The sequence below is a fragment of the Leucoraja erinacea genome, chromosome 19, assembly GCF_028641065.1.
Source record: "Leucoraja erinacea ecotype New England chromosome 19, Leri_hhj_1, whole genome shotgun sequence".
Classification (NCBI taxonomy): Eukaryota; Metazoa; Chordata; class Chondrichthyes; order Rajiformes; family Rajidae; genus Leucoraja; species Leucoraja erinaceus.
Window position 1 is genome coordinate 5,958,532 of NC_073395.1, and position 21,333 is coordinate 5,979,864.

Consider the following 21,333-nt stretch of genomic DNA (forward strand, 5'->3'; position numbering starts at 1 on the left):
ATGACAGTGCTCCCTGATAGTTTCTCCATCATTATTGTTACAAAATTGGGGTCAATTATTATTAGCTATTAGAATATTCAGGAGTAAATCATAAATTGCCAACAATTCAAGGATATGAATTACTAGACACTCAGAAGCAAACATAGTATGGCCTTGATTATGACATAAAGTATAACGCTAAGAAAAGCCGCATAATGATAGTTAGAAGCGCTGAGGACAGGAAATCAACTTTTCCGACCTTTTATTTGCCAGACAGTCCTCTTGCTGTGTGTGAGGAAATTAAATACCTAGGTCATGTCATATCCGATGACTGGACGGATGACAAAGACCTCTACCGACAGCGCTGTATGTTTTCAAGCTAACATACTTATAAGGAAGTTTTCTATGTGCTCTGACTCTGTGAAGTGTTCCTTGTTCAGAACCTATATCACACCGTTATATACTGCTCAATTGTGGTCTAACTATAAGAAAAAGAGTATGCAGAGGCTCAAGGTAGCATACAATGATGCAATGAGGTTGTTGCTGCGTGTCCCTAGGTGGCATAGTGCCAGTCAATTGTTTGTGTCCACTAGAGTGCCAACTTGTGAGGCACTCTTAAGACAGCTGATGTTTAGTTTTATGTGTCGCCTGGACAAGTCAGAGAACCACATAATTGAAGCCCTAGTCAGCCCTCTGAAAAGCTGCTATAGATTCACTTCTAGGCTAAGATGGCATTGGTGCAATAGCTTGTATATCTTATAGGCTAATATGCAATTTTTAATGTATTTTTTGTATCTCCTTATACTGTATGATGTGTTATATGGAACTGTGTCTGAAATAAAGCTTTATTATTATAGTGCATTTAATCTTTTGTTGCAGAATTATCATCTTGGAGCTAATCTCCGCAAAGCTGAGTGACAAGAATCTGGAAATTCCAGCTGGCAGTGATGACCTGCCTGTTCCTGTCAGACTAATGCAATTCCTGGCAGCCTGCTTCGTAGAGAAATGTATGGCAGTGTTGAAATATGCCTCTGATACCTCCGATGCAGAAGATGAGGTAGGGCGGAGAATTGTCCATTTCCTGGTGATGGCATTTATTAAGTGATAGATGGGCTGACACTGCAAGGCAAAAATGGGTGGTAATAGGAGAAGTAAAGAAACAAACTTTGGGCTTGGAGGAAATATAAGTGGGAGAATTTTTATCAGACAATGCTGTATTCATTGTTAGTCTGGAAGTTGCAATGTGCCATACAAAGTCAAAGTGCTTTCATATTTGTTTGAAATATTTTTGTTTTCTCATGTTATTAATGATTTGATCCAGTGCTGATGGCATTGTTAACCTGAAATTGTTAACTTGAAATAATAATTGGGTTTGAAGAAGGATCCCGACCTGAAATGACACCTATCCATTTTCTACAGAGATGCTGCCCGACCTGCTGTGTTACTCCAGCATTTTGTGTCTATCTTCGGTTTACAATCCAGCATCGGCAGTTCATTTTTATTATATGGTTAACCTGAATGTGGTTTCTCTCCACATTGATGCAGCTTGCTCCATTGTGCAGTTCCAGCATTTTCTGTTCTATTTTCTAACATTCTTAGTGTTGAGCTAAACTTGTCATAGAACATTCGTTTAATTGCAAAAAGATGCATTGTATCTGTGATTTGGTTCTATTATTTTTTACTTTATCGCCATGGATAATTTCCTGTCTATTAAAGTCTGCCATTTAATTTTCTTTTGGCACAGGATGCTCTCATTGTAATCAAGCTTCTTGATATTCTCTGTGAAACGACCTCAAACCACGAAAAATTCAGCTATTTGCAGAACTCGCCTGCTCTGGTAGAGACCACTGTTAGTAAGTGCAAAACAAAGCTACATCTTTTCAATTAGATTAAATAAAAGCTAATAAAATATTTAGTATAAAGCAGTCCATGAAATAAGACAAAATGCTGGAGTAACTCAGCAGGACAGGCAAGCATCTCTGGAGAGAAGGAACGGGTGACGTTTTGGGTCGAGATCCTTCTTCTCAACCTGAAACGTCACCCATTCCTTCTCACCAGAGATGCTGCCTGTCCTGCTGATGTGCTCCAGCATTTTGTGTCTATCTTCAGTTAAAATCTGCATCTGCAGTTCCAAAATCAAAAATATTTAGTTATTTATTTTCTACAGCAGTTATTGTAGCAGTGATTTTTGTTAAAACAAAACATATGAGTATGTCAGTATCTGCAATTTGTAAACCACAAGAACAAACTATCTTATAAGAGATCACTTTAAAACGTTGGATAGTTCAGATGTTATATTTCTAAGTAAAAGAGGCAGTAAGAATATCTTGAAAAAGAGAATGGAAAGGCAATATTCATGATGCCACTCTAACAAAGAGAAAACACAAAAATAAAAAGGCTAACCAAAAATATTTTAAAGCAATCTAAATAATTTAAAATGTTAAAAAATTGCAGTGATTATTCTTTCATTAGCTTAGCAGGAAATTTTAGATTTACTCAAATGATTGATAATATTGTGTAAGAAGGAACAGCAGATGCTGGTTGCCCTAATTTTAACATGCAGAAACTCATGCTAATGCAGATTTAGCTGACTTGTCTGGAACAAATTCTAGAGCACTTTAGGCAACATCAGCAATATTAGGTAATAAACCAGAACAATCTATAAAATTATATGTCTTAATGAAAAGCAGAACTAGAACATTTTGTGCCAGCTGGATTAGAACTGAGAATTAAGTATTTCAAGTTATGATACTTTCAGAATGGTTAGGATATGTTTTGGATGACATAATGCAAATGGGGGCTGTAGAGCTGCTGTATCACAGCACCAGAGACCCATGTTAGATTTTGACCTGCAAACTCCATATGGAATTTACAGGTTCTCCTTGTGACGGCATAGGTTTCCGCCGGGTGCTCCAGTTTCCTCCCACATCCCAAAGATGCGCAAGTTTGTAGGTTAATTGGCCTCTGTAAATTGACTCTAGTGTGCATGGAGTGGATGCAAAAGTGGAATAGCAGAACTAGTGTAACCGGGTAGATGGTCAGTGTGAACTGTGGACCAGTTTCCATGCTGTCTCTCTGAACTCTAAAGATATCTGATCTAGATTTTGGAATTAAAGTAACAAGTGAGATTCTGTGCTCTGAGTAAATTATTTGATATCAACCAAGGAAATGTATTGTCCAATTTCATTTTTATCCTCTGCTCCTCACAATTTTCATCACACAGATATATGACCAATATGCTTAGCAAATAAACATAATGGATGTGAAAATCCTTTATTTGTACTGTAAACCTGCCAAAAATGTGAGGATTTATCAGTCCTAATGTAAGCTTGCCTTTGATGGTGTCATAAATTTTAATTACAAATAACAACCTCTTAAAATTTAATTTTGCATCTGTGGAGTTTAATTTCTATGTACTGTAATTATCATTGCAGATTTAATTATGTTAACATAATTTTTGTGTCTTTTATTTCTCCACTATTTTTTCCCATTTTTTGATTCATGATTTTACATTTAGTTAAATTAACTAATCATTTATTTAACCACCAGAACCAGGCGCAGACTCAGTTAGGATTTCATATTTAAATTGGTGAGAAGACATACCAATGCGTGTCCTTGTTCTGACAGCTTCAGAACTTCTGAGGCCATCGAACTGCTGATGCCTATTTGACAATGCACATGGCAATTCTCTATGCAAGTGTCACTATAATGAAGGGAAAGCATTCAGTACAAATCAAAATCAGTAAATACACTCAGGAATAGATAGGGTGAATGCACAGAGTGGAATGGATAGGGCGAATGCACAGTCTTTTTTATCTAAGTTGGGAAATCAACAATCAGAGGACATTGGTTTAAGGTAAGAGGGGAAAGATACAATAGGAACCTGGGCGAATATTTTATCACACAGAGGGTAATGGTGTATGGAGCAAGCTTCCCGAGGAGATTGTTGAGGCAGGTACTGTAACAACATTTAAAAGACATTTGGACAGGTAGATGGATAGAAAAGATTTTGAGGGGTATAGGCCAAACATGGGCAGGTGAGACTAGCGTAGATGGGGCATCTTGGACAGTTTGGACAGGTTGGGCAAAAAGGTCTGTTTCCAAGTTGTATGACTCTGTGACTTCACTGGAATCATACCTATCTCATAGGAAGGTTGTTGGAGACATGACAATGATAAGCTAAACACAAAATTATTCCCAAATTCAGATTCGCAGTCATAATGTTGATAGGAGTTTTTTTGGCAAAGTCACAATTACTCTTCCTTTTAATTATTGATGAGAATAGAAAATTGAGAACTTGAATTTTCTTGCCTCATCTTTTCACGATGTGAGAATCAACAAGATACTTATGAAATACAGTTATAATTAACCCAGCAAACCCCTGAAAAAAAATTGTGATCAGTTTTAGTAATATTAATTTACAGTTAAGTATTGCCCATTGTACGGGGAAAACTTGCCCAATCATTGGCAAAAAAGGAAGGCTAGATATTTGTATTAAGGAAATGGAGGTTATTTCCCCAGTTAGTTTTAGATTGTTCAAATAAAGGAAGGAAGCACTGGTGCTCGTTAGGATCAAAACTGTTGAGATAAATCTAAATAATTGGAAAAACAATAGCCACAATCTAATCTGAAATCTTAAAAAATAAATTATGCCATGATGAGAAGGAAAAATATCTCCACATTACATAAAAAGAAAAAAACATTGAATGAAACCATGAAACTGATGTAGAAAATAAGAAATGGAAGAGCTGCTGGTATACTTTGCGAAAGAATTAGGAATACAAAGGAATAAAATTGGCAAAGCATATTAACTAAATGACAAGTGATTGTGGAGTTCTAAAAAGCAGAGCTTTCTGGAGCCCTAAAGCATGATTTGAAAAAGACCGATATGTAGGTGCCGCAAGTAATTAAGAAAGCTGAACAGCTGGTTATTGTTAATTGCTAGAGGAACGGAATGTGAAAGTAAGGAGATTATCTTCAGTTAGAGCATTGGTAAAACAACATCTGGAGAGCTATTTACAATATTATTTAAGGAAGGATGATGGGTTAGAAGCTGCGAAAGGAAGGTCTGCTAGACAGATATCTGGAATGGTCAGGTTGTCTTGTGAAGAAAGATTAGACAGACTCAGCTTGTATCTGCTGTGAGTTTAGAAAGGTGAGAGGGGATTTGATTTGAAACTTGCAAGAGCAATTGGTTTCTTGACAGGGTGATTATGGAAAGTTTATTTCCTTTTGTGGGACAATGTAGAATTAAGGGTCAACGGTTATTAATAATATCTATATTATGACACTTTTTATGACACTTTGTCTCCCAAAGGCTCCTGACTCCTTAGAACTCTTCTCCAAGGGCAATAGCAGCAAGGTCTTGAATATTTTTTAAAGTAGAGATAGCTAGGTTCCCGTTAAGCAAGCGGGTGAAAGCTTACCAACGATGTACTGTCTTAATTAAATGGAGGTTCATATTTGAATGGTGTAGTGGCTTGAAATCTATAAGTAAATAAAGTTCAAAATGTAGCTTTATGTGGTTGACTTGAAGCCCGGCTTTTTTTACTATTAGCCACGCTAAACTTCAAACTTTATTTACTGATAAAGTTTACAACTAATAGATGTGTTAATTGTGGAAGGGTAAAAGAGAGAGGGCCATTAGGCTGGTTGGGTAGGGATATAGATAATAGATATAACGTATGAAAATGTGTAATGATCTTTTATTTAAACTGCCTCATTACTTTGAAAGGATGATGGATATTAATTTATATTATTCTTAAATTTAATTTCTTGTTGCAGAGCTTTTGTCTGAGACCCGCCTTGTAGGAAGGCAAAGCAAAAATATTTTTACACCATCCCAATCTTTATCATTCGCCAATCAGATCACTCATCCTGCAGTTGGATTTAAAGCACATCTCATCCATCTGATTGGGAATCTTTGCTACAACAACAAGGAAAACAAAGATAAGGTGAGAACTTTTAACTTGAGCATTTAACTTATAGAAAGAGGACTTTCCCTGGAATTACGCTGGAGATGGTGAGTTTAGATCTGAGAAGTTTTACATTTAATCTAGAAGTAAATGATCTGAATCTTAATGGAAATACTTTGTTTATTTTGGAAATATATTGTTGAAATTGATTATTGAATTATTAGAGTTAAACATATTTTAAATTATTGAAGGTCAGTAGATCAAAGGATCAACCCCAATCACTGAAGGTGGAATGCTTTTGGTAATCTAGAATATGACCTTCATCGATGCCCTCCCAAAATCATGTAAAGTCCCCTTCAGTGCTGGACATTGAACAACTCATTCTCTCGTTTATTTCAAAGCTCTGATTTATCTGGTGAAAGCAACAATGTATATCGGTAAATAAAAGACTGTCCTTGTTTGAGCTTTGATCCCTGTAGAGATAGCTATTCACTGTTACTGGGGGCTACAAATGACTTTGGTGTTATTAAATGTAAGGAGAGAAAAACTCTTCCTTTTGCACAGTGTGTACAAGATCAAAGGTGTGGATAAAAGAACATCCTCTCAACTGAATGATGCAAGCATTGCCTGAGGGGAAAATAATGACCTCAAAGTAATATTATTTACATATGGTCTTCTTCATTCAATTATTTATGTATCTTTGTCATCAAATAATTATAAATTTGAATAATTTACTCAAACCCCAGAAACATCCCTTTAGATTTGAACTTGTGATTAAATACCAAAATTGTGTTTCTAATTTCTAATTTTTTATTAGGGTCGATTAGTGATCTCTTGCATTGATTTCATCAAAATCACTACAATTGGTATGATGAACACAGCAAAATTGAAACTAGGGTAATTTATGATCCATTGCTTTATATCTGAGGTGAAATTCTAACTTTGGAATCATTCTTTCAAAGGTTATTTTAAATATATTGTATTTCAATAGTGCATGTGTACAAAGATTGGCTGAAGAGAGAGTTTTGAGAAATATGTTAAAGAATTGAAGACACATGTTTATTGACAAAATTCCAAAGTTTAGGCTTAGCAATATTAACTGGCATTAGTGGAAAAATAGACAATAGTGTTGTAAGATGCTGGAATTGGAAACATACAGGGAGTATCTGAGGTAGGAAAAGCCACGGCCTGGCTTTGAACTCTGAGTAAGAATTTTAAATGCAGGGTATTGCAGGATAAGGAACTAATACAGTTTAGCAACACAGGTTATCAATAATAGATGTACAACAAAATATTGGCAACAGTTTAGGATGAGCTGAAGTTTACAGATTACTGGATGTGCTTTTTGGTGAAGTTTTTAAATGGATGGATTTTTTTCAGTTAGGTTAATATTTTTCTCTCATTCTAGCAAACTACATTCTAATTACAGGCCTTTATGGCTAAGTTAAGACTGTAGCATTTAAAAAAAATTCCGACTTGAAGGGTTCAAGATGGCGCCCAAAACGTGGAGATTTTTGTGTGTTGACCCAGTGTGGTCTACTGTCTTACACTTTTATACTTGGTATGATTGTGCCTAATATATAATAGGATTGTCACTGAACTGTATGCACTGTATTTAGGTAATACAATTGCAACAATACAATTGTAAAACCTTGTTGATGGTGACATATCACGAACAAATAATACTTTTCCTTCTCCAGAGATGTTGCCTGTCCCATTGAGTTACTCTAGCTTTTTGTGCCTATCTTTGATTTAAACCAGCATCTGCGGTTCTATTCTACATACTTTTCTTTAGGCTTGCAATTGTAGGTTATATTCATTCGTATTTAGGATTTTCTTCATGGGAGGTATTTAGAACTATAGAAAAATGTGTCAAAAGAAACATACATAGCAAAAGCAATGGAGCTGCTAAAAAAAATAGCAATGTGAAAGTGGGATATGTGCAATTTTGAGGTGGCTTTATCTCTGTGACTTGGGTCAAGCTACTCATACTGATTTATATTGGCGGTACAAATCCTATTAAAATATGTTTTTTGTCGAATGTCATTTGTTCAAACATGTTTTATGCGTGGCTGGGGAGCTCAGAACTCCAGTGAAGGAGATTTTACTAAATTTCAAATAAATTGGTGACAAGATAGAACATGATTCTTTTGAACTCAATATTAACTATAGTTGGAATGAGGTTTGCATTGGATTTTTGAATTCATAAATCAAACTTATGTATGTGAATGGAAGAAAAAAAAAAGATCTGCAGGAACTGGAAACAAAATAAAAACTGGAAATGCATTAAATACTCGGTAGGCCAACCAGCAATTGTGAAGATAGAGAAAATAGATAACATTTCATAAGCACATATGAACAGTGAAGCACAAATGATGCATTTGGCTCTATGATTCAAGTAGATCTTGGCAGACCTTGTGCGTTAGCAACTCTTTCCTTCAATAACTCCCTTTTCCGTAATGCCCTTAATAACTAAAAATCTATCACTCTACTCTGATTAAGCTGCATGTCAGGCTGAGCTTCCATAACCTTTTTGAACAGAAAATTCCAAAGAATTTCTTAACATCGAGGTGAAGCCATTTCCTTTATCATTTCGGCCCTGAATGGCTGACTAATTTTCTGTGACAATGACTGTTGGTTCTAGTCACCTTATCCTGAGCATTCCATACTCATGATCTTACAAATGTAACTTATAACCATATAACAATTACAGCAGAGAAACAGGCCATCTCGGCCCTACAAGTCCGTGCCGAACAACTTTTTTTCCCTTAGTCCCACCTGCCTGCACTTATACCATAACCCTCCATTCCCTTCTCATCCATATGCCTATCCAATTTATTTTTAAATGATACCAACGAACCTGCCTCCACCACTTCCACTGGAAGCTCATTCCACACCGCTACCACTCTCTGAGTAAAGAAGTTCCCCCTCATGTTACCCCTAAACTTCTGTCCCTTCATTCTGAAGTCATGTCCTCTTGTTTGAATCTTCCCTATTCTCAAAGGGAAAAGCTTGTCCACATCAACTCTGTCTATCCCTCTCATCATTTTAAAGACCTCTATCAAATCCCCCCTTAACCTTCTGCGCTCCAGAGAATAAAGACCTAACTTATTCAACCTATCTCTGTAACTTAGTTGTTGAAATCCATGCAACATTCTAGTAAATCTCCTCTGTACTCTCTCTAATTTGTTGACATCCTTCCTATAATTGGGCGACCAAAATTGTACATCATACTCCAGATTTGGTCTCACCAATGCCTTGTACAATTTTAACATTACATCCCAGCTTCTATACTCAATGCTCTGATTTATAAAGGCTAGCATACCAAAAGCTTTCTTTACCACCCTATCTATATGAGATTCCACCTTCAAGGAACTAGGCACGGTTATTCCCAGATCCCTCTGTACAACTGTATTCTTCAATTCCCTACCATTTACCATGTACGTCCTATTTTGATTTGTCCTACCAAGGTGTAGCACCTCACATTTATCAGCATTAAACTCCATCTGCCATCTTTCAGCCCATTTTTCCAAATGGCCTAAATCACTCTGTAGACTTTGGAAATCCTCTTCATTATCCACAACACCCCCTATCCAGGTATCATCTGCATACTTACTAATCCAATTTACTACACCTTCATCCAGATCATTGATGTACATGACAAACAACAAAGGACCCAACACAGAACCCTGAGGCACCCCACTAGTCACTTGCCTCCAACCCGATAAACAGCCATCCACCATTACCCTCTGGCTTCTCCCATTCAGCCACTGTTGAATCCATCTTGCTATTCCTGCATTTATACCCAACAGTTGAACCTTCTTAACCAACCTTCCATGAGGAACCTTGTCAAAGGCCTTACTAAAGTCCATATAGACAACATCCACTGCTTTACCCTCGTCAATTTCCCTAGTAACCTCTTCAAAAAAATTCAAGAAGATTAGTCAAACATGACCTTCCAGGCACAAATCCATGTTGACTGTTCGTAATCAGTCCCTGTTTATCCAGATGCTTATATATATTATCTCTAAGTATCTTTTCCATTAATTTGCCCACCACTGAAGTCAAACTAACAGGTCTATAATTGCTAGGTTTATTCTTAGAACCCTTTTTAAACAATGGAACAACATGCGCAGTACGCCAATCCTCGGGGACTATTCCCGTTTCTAATGACATTTGAAATATTTCTGTCATAGCCCCGGCTATTTCTACACTAACTTCCCTCAATGTCCTAGGGAATAACCTGTCAGGACCTGGAGACTTATCCACTTTTATATTTTTCAAAAGTGTCAGTACTTCTTTTACTTTGAACCTCATAGTATCCATAGCTACGCTACTAGTTTCCCTTACCTCACATAATTCAATATCCTTCTCCTTGGTGAATACCGAAGAAAAAAAAATGTTCAATATCTCCCCCATCTCTTTTGGCTCTGCAGATAGCTGTCCACTCTCTCTCCAATGGACCAATTTTATCCCCCGTTATCCTTTTGCTATTAATATAGCTGTAGAAACCCTTTGGATGTACTTTCACCTTACTTGCCAAAGCAACCTCATATCTTCTTTTAGCTTTTCTAATTTCTTTCTTAAGATTCTTTTTACATTCCTTATACTCCTCAAGCACCACATTTACTTCATGCTGCCTATAATTATTGTAGATCTCCCTCTTTTTCCGAACAAGATGTCCAATTTCCCTTGAAAACCAGGGCTCTTTCCAATTTTTACTGTTTCCTTTCAACCGAACAGGAACATAAAGATTCTGTACTCTTAAAATTTCTCCTTTAAATGTCCTCCATTTCTCTTCTACATCTTTCCCATAAAACAAAATGTCCCAGTTCACTCCTTTTAAATCATCTCGCATCTCATCAAAGTTAGCCTTTCTCCAATCAAAAATCTCAACCCTAGGTCCAGTTCTGACCCTCTCCATAATTATATTGAAACTAATGGTATTGTGATCACTGGACCCGAAGTGCTCCCCAACGCATACCTCCGCCACCTGTCCCGTCTCATTTCCTAACAGGAGGTCCAGCACTGCCCCTCCTCTAGTAGGTACCTCTATGTATTGCTGCAAAAAACTATCCTGCACACATTTTACAAACTCCAAACCATCCAGCCCATTTACAGAATGTGTTTCCCAGTCTATGTGTGGAAAGTTGAAATTTCCCACAATCACTACCTTGCGCTTACTACTAATATCTGCTATCTCCTTACATATTTGTTCTTCCAATTCTCGTTCCCCATTTGGCGGTCTATAATACACCCCTATAAGTGTTGCTACACCTTTCCCACTTCTCAGTTCCACCCAAATAGCCTCCCTAGATGAGCCCTCCAATCTATCCTGCCAAAGCACTGCTGTAATATCTTCCCTGACTAGCAATGCAACACCTCCACCTCTTGCCCCTCCAATTCTATCACACCTGAAGCAACGGAAATCCTGGAATATTTAGTTTCCAATCACAGCCCTCCTGCAATCATGTTTCACTGATCGCCACAACATCATACTTCCAGGTGTCTATCCAGACTCTAAGCTCATCCACCTTTCTTACAATGCTCCTAGCATTAAAATATGCACATTTAAGAAACCCCCCATCTCTTATTCTCTGTTTATTTCCTTTTTTTTCTTTCTCCTCTTGTGTCCGAGTGCTTCCCTTTTCTGCTTCCTGCCCCCCATTCTGTCTACTAGCTTTCTCTATTTGAGTCCCTCGCCCCGACCATTCTAGTTTAAAGTCTCCCCAGTAGCCTTTGCAAATTTCCCTGCCAGGATATTGGTCCCCCTCGGTTTCAAGTGCAACCCATCCTTTCTGTACAGGTACCACCTTCCCCAAAACCCATGAACTTAGGTTGATTGATCTTATGATTGCATTATTTTTACAACATACAATAGGATTATTTGATGTAACCATGATTTATGTAAACAAATTTGAATTTACAAATTCCTTTTTACTCTCTGTGCCAGCCACCCACTTTTAAATCCAAGACCCTTGAAAAGAACATAATTTTATGCCTGTATCAAATTACATAAACTATTTAAAACAAATATCAGGCTGACAAGGAGGTTCAGACTGGAAACGTCATCTGTCCATTCCCTCCACAGATGTTTGCCAGATCCGCTGAGTTCTTCCAGTGCTTTGTCTTTTGCTCAAGATACCAGCACCTACACTTCATTGTGCCTCTATACAAAAATATGAATTGGCAAATACTTGACACCAACGAATATCTGTATCTATAAAAGGTCTTTGATCGGAAGACAATTAATTAAGATCATTCATTTTGTTTGCTTTTTTTTATTGTGGTATTTTCAGTGCCATAGAACAATGCAAATCCTTAAGGTGGGAAAGGAGAGCTCACGAGAAACAATTCAGTACTTTTCGATTCAGATGGTGTTTTTGCCGATCTGAAAATAATGAGTTGCTTAAAATTGGACGTTTTAAATTATACTTGGGAATAAGTTATTCCTTTGTAACTCTCCGAGTAACAAGAGATAACTGCTCATTTTCAAAAAGAATTGCAGTGTTTAATGGAAATGCAGGCTTGTCTCTTCTACAATGCAGTAAAATACTGATGTATTGACATTGTCCACATTGGCTATGCATTTGGTGAAATCTTCATATTTCCCATTTCATGCTGTTAATGGTCTACAATCTGACTGTGCACTGATATTTCAGGGAAAAATATATTGAAATATCATTTGATCATCAATTTTTCACTAATCATATAAAATGTTATTCTGTCATAAGCAGTTGCCTCACATGTTATAAAGAATGAAGAACATAAAGAAATTGTAATTAAAGTTTTGAGCTTAATAAAGCTGTTTCCTTTCTCCCCATTCCAAAAGCAGAATGCTTATCATCTAGTTTAGCTTGAAGTATGTTGTTCCTTGGATAGTATGTAAGAATAATTATTTTTACAAAACCGTAATTATTTGAATTGGCATTTTCCTTCTTACTAGCATTTACTTCTCTTTCCTCAAAAGCATTAACTCTTGTTTAGGATGTCGAGCCTCAATATTGGCTGCCTTAAAACGTATTGTCTTATAGCTAATTATTGACATGGCAGCCTTGACAATGAGTGAAAGGATTAGCAGTCAAATAATCTGTCTTCATCACTTTTCTATCTTTAATCAGGAGCAGGAGAATTGCCTGGTTTTAATTTTCTTCAGCATGGTACCAATGACCTCATAATTTTTGGGAAAAAAAGATCATGTTTTGAAAATGTTGTATCGGCTCTACTGTTGAACAGTTGATTGATTTAAGTAATGGCATATGCTGTTACTGTGAAACATGAATACTTTTAACTCTCATTAGAATATGTTGTACCCTTTAAATTTGAATTAATAGTAATACGATAAGCAATGGGATGGGCTCAACTTCTGTTGCTCCATTGACATTTATGTGGTACACACTTGTAATATAATGCACATTATACCATTAAACGGAAATAATATATTATATTGTTATGTGATAAATACTGATGTCCCAAGATATATTTATGTTCGACATTGCTTGATAATTTTGTATATTTTATCATGCTCTAGTTTTTATAGCACTTGATTGAAATAATTTCTGCTTTTGGCTAATTATTTTGAACAGTATCAGCTTGGCTTTTCTGGTTTGACTTTTGGTAGGTTTTAATTTTTAGCTAGTTAATTATTCCCATGCGTCCATTGTTCAGTGATTATGATTGCTTTTATTTTGTAGCAGAGGGACCAGGTGTGATTGCCTGGATTGAACAGTAATGTCTCAAAAATGTTTTAATGGCACGTTAATCTCTTTTGGCAATATTGGTTGAAGAGTAAATATTGGCCAAGAATTTAGCCCTGTTTTTTAAATGATATCAGGTAAACTTTTAAATTCATCTCAGAGGGCAACTGTCTCCCCCAAAACAACTATACCCCAAATCCTGAAGCATTGATATATAGCTCTCATTATGAACTTAAGAGTGCACAGTAGGATTTGAATCTGTAAGTTTCTGATTTAGAATCAAAGAGTCCTCCATCTGAGATGAAATTTATACCTAATAAGTTAGAGTATATTTAGTATGCCATGTACCAACCCAGCCCTGGCAGAACATCAGTTTGGTTTGGATTAGAATAAAAAGCTCTCTGGTTCGCTTCTTTATAAATAAATGCACCAAGAGTGTAGAACGGGATGGGGCAACTGCATGAAACGGATGGGAGTGTGCATGTAGCATTGAAAGTGGTTCTTTTTTCTCAGAATATAGGGAACTACCACAATTGTTATGGTTTTGAACATTTTTCTAATGTTAATGTAATCAAAAATAGAATTTTATTCCCTGGCGCTTTGTTTACAGAATATAATTGTACAGTCATTCATCTGAATGTCTGAGGATCACACTGGACAATGTTTATGAAAGAGTTTATGAATGTATTGCTGAAAAATACTAATCACAATTGCACACATTTGTAACTCATTAAAAAACAAATTCTTCCCATGCATTGAAGAGAATCTGTTCCTTTTCAAAAATCGCCCCAAGCCTCAATCTTCAGTTCTTTCATCCCCTCCACCCCTGACTCACTGCCTGATTTTTTTTTTCCCCTGCGGATCATCTGCCGGAACAGTTACACCCAAACACACTTCTCTGATCTCCATTTTTCACAGTGGCAGAAGGAAGTGGAGAAAGGGCCGTCACCCGTGTTTCTGGATTTTTGGTCTTCTCTATGCGCTCTAGTTTACATTTGCCTGCGTCATTCGCCAATTTCATGCGCATAATGGCATAATTATTAGCCCTCATGTCCCTGTGGCTTGGTGTCGTATTTTATTTTGTAACACAGCTGGAAAGCGTTGATATTTATGGCATTATTCTTTAAAAAAAAAAAAAAAAAAAAATCCAAGTTGTGGTTTCTGTTAGCTAAAGTTTGCACCCATGTTGAGAGGCAGTAAAGCCAGACAGCTATTGTTAATACACTTCCCAACTATGAAGAGAAATGTGAAGACATTTTAAATTGTAATTGAGAAGCTGTATTCAAATTATAGAATTATAGCCACATTCCATTGCAGTAATATAGATTTTTAGATTTAAAATAAGAACATTGAAATGTAATGATCTTTAAAGAAGTATCAAGGCTATTGATGCCTCTTCCAACAATGTTATGCTAAATTCAGTCAAGTGGAATGGACGTTTGCAAGTGCTTTGTTTAATCCTGTTAACAAACGAATATGTTGTTGGAAAAGCTTAACGTGTCTGGTAGCATCTGACTTCGTAATGATACTGTGGTCACAATATTTGCAAAATATTAAACTTGGTGGTTTCTTTGTAAAAGGCATGCTAGTAATTTAAAGGCTTTCACTTTCTTCCTTGGTTAGGATTGACTTACTCCAGGGCATTTTGGTCTATTTTCCTAAACCATTATAAGATGTGGTCAAAATGCAAATCACCAAACTTAAGAGGAATTCTTATGTTTGCCTGATTTATGTAATTAGCTTTCTGAGAGTTAAGAGCATTGCAACAGTGTGGAATTTTGTATTTTTTCTCATGTGATTACCTTTTATCTTAATTAGAAATTCTTTTCTTAAAATCTCATTATTTAAATGTGGGCCGTCAGCTGTTTTAACAATGTCAGCAGTGGCTGTACCATGTTAAAGCAGTCGCCAAGTACCACATAATAAGGTGGTGTATTCTTCCATAGATTTAAATCATATTGTGAAGTTGTTGAAAGGTTCTTCATCAATTTGTTGTTGAGGCCGTTTAAACTATTGCTTTCACAAATTTTTCTTAGACTAAAGTTTTAAATTGGATGAAAGTGAACGTACATGTTGATATTTTGATGGAAGTGAAACGGTTGGTTTGGAACTTTTTGACAGAGGTAACTTGGGTCAACACTTTAAAACTATAGTCAGAAGCTCTGTAACTCATTGAAAATACATCAATATTTTCCTCTTTATGTGAGCCTATAGTTTGAAGGAATAAACCTAGATATTAATTTGTTTTCTGTGATTTTAAGCAATTATAGCAACATTTTATGAATTTCTTGTTTGAGGTAAAGTTTTTTAGTGCAAATCCACTGAAAGACATGTATGGCTGATAAAAGGATGATTTTTGGGGGAGAAAAACATGTGGCGCAATGATAGGCATAAGTTCGCTCTTTGCTAAAGGTTAAGCACTAAGATCATTTTGAGATGGGCGTGAGTAACGAGGTAATTGTATCCATTAATTTAAATGAATGTTGTGTCTTTTAGCAATATGCTTCTGATGTAGGTAGCCTTCTTGCATAAATTGTATTGTTCTGGATATAAATGATAACCAAGCTTTGGAATTTCATATGTGAATTTTGTTTGCATTGTAACAATTAAAGTACTATGTTCGTATACCTATTAGGGATTTTACAAAAGAAAAATGCTTAAATATGTTCTTAAGAATTAATGGAAGAGATGGAATTAGTTTTATCCATTTCAGTTTGTGTTGCTTTGGATGACAGTGATAGAGCCAAACAGAACAGTAGACCACAATGTCCATGCCATACATGATGCCAGGTTAACCTGCTCTGCCTGAACATGATCCATATTCTTCCATTCCTGCACAGCCATGTGCCTATCTAAAATCCTCTTAAACACCACTATCACGTATCAACCACTCTCGGTGTAAAAAAAAACATACCCCGCACATCTCCTTTAAATTATGCCCCTGTTATCTAAAAGCTAAGCCCTCTAGTCTTTGACATTTCCTCCCTGGAAAAAAAAGACTCTGACTGTCTGCCTCAAAATACCAAACCTTTTGTTTAGATCTATTAGTCCCTGTGTTTTGTGATAATTTCTGGATGCCAGCCAGTTAAATATAGCACAGACAGTTCTCATACATATAAGTGAGTCATCTACAAAAACCCAGTGCTTGGCCCAGTTGAAATACCCTTAGTTTTACCATACAGTTTGTATACCTGTGTAACCCTAACACTTCTCTCCGAAAACAACTCCAGAAATAGTTTTTGCGTTCCTTAATATTAATTCCAGACTTTTCCTGCTTTCATCTTGATAAACCTATGGTTTTATCTTCATGCTGCCTCTTTTTGACATAATCTGCTAGAAACAGGCAGCTTTCTTGCCACATGTATCCAACACAGGCACAGACCATTCAGCCCAACTGTTCCTTGGGGTGTATATAATTTATATGAATCTCTCATTGTGGCTACTTTTTTTCTGAAAAATACATGCTGTTTTTCACATTAAAGTTGCCTGCTCATAAAAAGATGAGATGGTGAGCCAAGTAATTCAATTAGAATTCAAGTTCGGTACTTTTTACAGTTTATGATATGGCATGTTTATTCTGACTTTTTAGATTTATCCACCTGGCATATCAATCTTGCCAAATATGAATACAGGTTACATCCTTTATGTTCTTAATCCAGTCTTATGCATGGCACAAGAACCCTTTGTTTTAGCATTAAAGGCAGTGACTGGAGATTTTCCACTGTGCACAAAAGCCACTCTATTTCAATGTTGCCATTCGAATACCAAAATAAAAGTCACAATTCTGCTTGTTATCATTGACACCATTTCTGATTGAAAGGAGGATTCAATGCATGAGCTATTGAGTATAACATTAAGGAAGTCATGTTGCAGCTTTATAGGACTTGGGTTAGACCATATTTGAAGTAATGTGTGCAGTTCTGGTCCACCCATTATAGGAAAGATGTCAAGGTTTTGCAGAGGGTGCAGGGGAGGTTTACCAGAATGCCATCTGCATGAGAGGCTATTAGTTATAAGGGGGGGTCAAGGAAAGAGCGTTCACGTCGCGGCCCTGTTTCCACCAATCTTTCCACCACCACGCACAAGAAGCACAAGAAGCGACAAGACAGACACCATTGTATGCAGATGCCGAGAGGTGTGTTCAGCTCTGGCTGAACAACTTCTAATCCTGTGTGTGGACTCGATAAGAAGAAGAGTTATAAGGAGAGAAGAAATGTGAAGTGTTAGAGGCGGCACAGCGGCACAGCGATAGAGTTGCTGCCTAACAGCGCCAGAGACCTGGATTTGATCCTGTCTATGGGGGCTCTCTGTATGGAGTTAATATGTTCTCCCCGTGACCGTGTGGGTTTTCTCCAAGTGCTTCAGTTTCCTCCCACATTCCATAGATGTACAGGTTTAGATTAATTGGCTTCAGTAAATATTGTAAATTGTCCCTAGTGTGTAGGATAGTGCTAGTGTGTGGTGATTGCTGGTCGATCGGTGGGCCAAAATCTCCGCGCTGTATCTCTAAACTAACTGCAAATGCTGGTTAATACACAGAAGGACACAAAGTGCGGAGTAAAACTGAAGAAAGTTCCTGACCCAAAATATCACCTATCCATGTAATCCTACGTGACCCGCTGAGTTACTCCAGCACTTATTGTCTTGTGCTGTTCTATATTATATGTGACACGGCCTAGTGTGGATACTGCTGTGGTAGTCAATGCTATCACTAGGGGGTGCTCTTGAAGATGAGACAATTTTGTGTGGAAGTATTTTCAATTTCAGGATAAGATATTAGCAAAAAGACTGCTGAACTTAGAAGCTGTTAGTAATAGGGAAGACAGTTATATACAGGTTTAAAGTGTAAGTTCCAAATATTTGATAATAAAGGACCTAAAGTTTAAAATACCTGTATAACTAAATCAATTTGCTGTTGACTTACTTAGTTTGCAGTATTCTTGTGACATCAGGTATATAATTCAAAATAACCCCATCACTCAGAAATTTCCAGTACGCATAATTTCAGTGTGAAAAATTTGGCTCTACTTTTGTTTGAATGATTTGGCTATTTTCAGGTCGAGATTTAGTTTAATACTTTAACAAGGAGCGGCAAGGGTGGCATAGCAGTTGCTGCCTAACAGTTGCTGCCTAACAGAGCCAGGAACCCAGGTTCAATCCCGACTGCGGGTGCTGTTTGTACGTGGTTAGTATGTTCTCCCCGCGACCACGTGGGTGTTCTCTGGGTGTTCAGGTTTCTTCCCACACTCCAAAGATGTACAGGTTTGTAGGTTAATTGGCTTCGGTAAATAAAAGTGGTAAATTTCCCCTGGTGTGCAGGATAGTGTTAGTGTACAGGGATCGCTGGTCGGCGCGTACTTGGGCCGAGGGGCCTGTTTCCCCACTATCTCTAAACTAAACTAAACACCTTTGATTATTTTAAAAATTGTTTTAAATATACAACCATAGCAATCCTTTCCTGCTCACAGCAATAGTAACTGAATTAGAGTTATTTATATTCATAAGAAAAAATGTTAATTCTATCAGAACAGTAACAAAAAAAAATTCTCCCTTTTTAGCATTTGCTTTTTATCTGGAAGAATGAATTGTCGAAGAAGTGAATTCTATTTATGGCATGGAATAGTGAATCTTCAATTCTGTCCTGAGCAATGAAATGCATTTTGGTTCATTTTTCTTCATTATTTACCTAGAATACATTTTAAAGTTTGCCGAATGGGAACAGTTCATTCTTGGATTTGCAGCTTTGAGAGCAGCTGATATTCATGCTGTTAGAAGCTGTCTGTTAGAGGTTGCGCATAGCGATAGACAGTTGTTACCGTACATGTAAATTAATAGTTGTTGCTTTTAACTTGTTGCCAACTTGATATTTGGAGAGAATTTACTATTACCATAGCATCCATTTCAAAGTCACTTTGAGCTGGTGAACAGCCTGATGCTCATGTATCAATTAAATTTGTGTTTTTGAGTTCACCTCAAATGCTAATACTGATAAGTCAGGTAGAATCAGCTGCAATTCCTTAACATTCAACAGTGACAGTGAAGAGTCAAGAGTGTGTAATTGTCAAATGTACCTGGACATTGAAATTCTTACTGCTGCAGCTTACTGGCCCATTAATGCAATAGTACAACAAATAAATATGTAATTATCAATAATACAATAAATTAATATGCAGTAACAAACAGTGCAGGCCTATTCCTGCAACTATTTTCCATGTTTCTATTACAGAAGCTAGGTGATTAAGCATTGTCTTTTGAAGGATATTTTTTCTGAATTAAGGAATTAAAGTACATTTGTGTTGTGTCGTAAAATGCTAATTTCTTCCCCATCCTTTAACATACCGTAACATATGATATTTCTTGCTCAGAAAAAGGAGCAGTCATTTGCCCAGTGATACTGCACCTCTGCTTAATAATAATTGGGGAACAGAATGTGACGATTTTGTGTATGTTACTGAGATGAACTGCACCTCAGGGGTTTATTTGCTGCCATAGTTGTAACTTAGAGAATCTCTTCAGAAGGGAATAGTGGAATTAATTCTTTCCACCATGCTTCAACTGCAATCAAAAAGCAAAATATGCAGGTGCTAAAAATGTGAAAGAAGAAAGAAAAATGTTGGAAGCACTCGGTGGGTTCTGATGAATACTTTGGGGGTAATATATCGACATGTGTAGGGCATTAATGAACAAATGGTCAGTATTAACATATCAATTTGATGGACTGTGAGTACCTAGAGTCATGCCAACAAGAATCAGTGTTGGGGCTTTAACCATTTGCAATCCATGGTTAATGACTTATTACATTCTGCAGCGGATTCTGGAGAGAATGATGTTGTTTCTCTGACCTTGTGGTGTTGATGTCTAACTTCTATGCACTATATTATCAATTGTTCATCCTGTCTGAACTTCAGTTTTCATAAGAGCACTAATGTTCCTCGGCCCATGTAATGAGGATATACTTTTCTGTTCTAAGGATGTAATTTTAGGTATGTTGAAATACGCCTTGGCAGATATGAGCAAGTAAATTATCCGTGTGGATTATTCATAAATGGATGTCTGTCAGTAATGTGGCAGGGAGCTACATCATAGAGGGACTGGGTTCAAATATCATTTGATTCCTCTACTCGTCACTTCACCTTGGTACTTATTAAAGTCTTTATATGCTTTAATGCATCTGCAATCTCGTACAAAGTTAGTGACCAGGAAGGCGGTTTGTACAACCAACACCACACTTGTATCCAGATGATTAGAGTGAAAAAAATGTGGTAGGTAGATTTATCATGCACTAAAGGTAATCCCCTTTATCATATATCTGTACACTGTGGATGGTTCGATTGTAATCATGTATTGTCTTTCCACTGACTGGACAGCACGCAAGAAAAGCTTTTCACTGTACTCCGATACATGTGACAATAAACAAAACTCATTCTGACCTGAAGTGCTGCATCCCTCTGCCTCAGTAAATTGTTATTTTCTACTGCTATTTCAAATGATATTTTACTTGGTGCCATATTTTTAAATGCTTGAACACCTTAGTCATCTTGTTTGTTTTTGTAACAAGATCTCTTGTCAAAGGCTGATTAATTAGGGATCATATTTTCTGCGTTTTTTAAACTAGTATTTTCATGGTAATGCAATGCCTTTTTGGCTGTAGATTTGTAGGAAAAGTGTTTAGGCTATAATCAAGGAACATTACAATTTGGAATTAAAAGATTAATATTCGTATAATAATAGCACACTGTTTA

General features: G+C 36.7%; 1 protein-coding gene across 1 annotated transcript in view; it reads left to right on the forward strand.

The window, feature by feature from the left end:
* Positions 1-21,333, forward strand: part of atxn10 (ataxin 10) — a 117,693-nt gene that overhangs the window by 24,540 nt on the left and 71,820 nt on the right. The window contains exons 6-8 of the mRNA XM_055650904.1: positions 859-1,036; positions 1,724-1,832; positions 5,764-5,933. Of these exons, the coding sequence (XP_055506879.1) occupies positions 859-1,036; positions 1,724-1,832; positions 5,764-5,933 (457 nt within the window). The remainder of the gene's footprint in view (positions 1-858; positions 1,037-1,723; positions 1,833-5,763; positions 5,934-21,333) is intronic.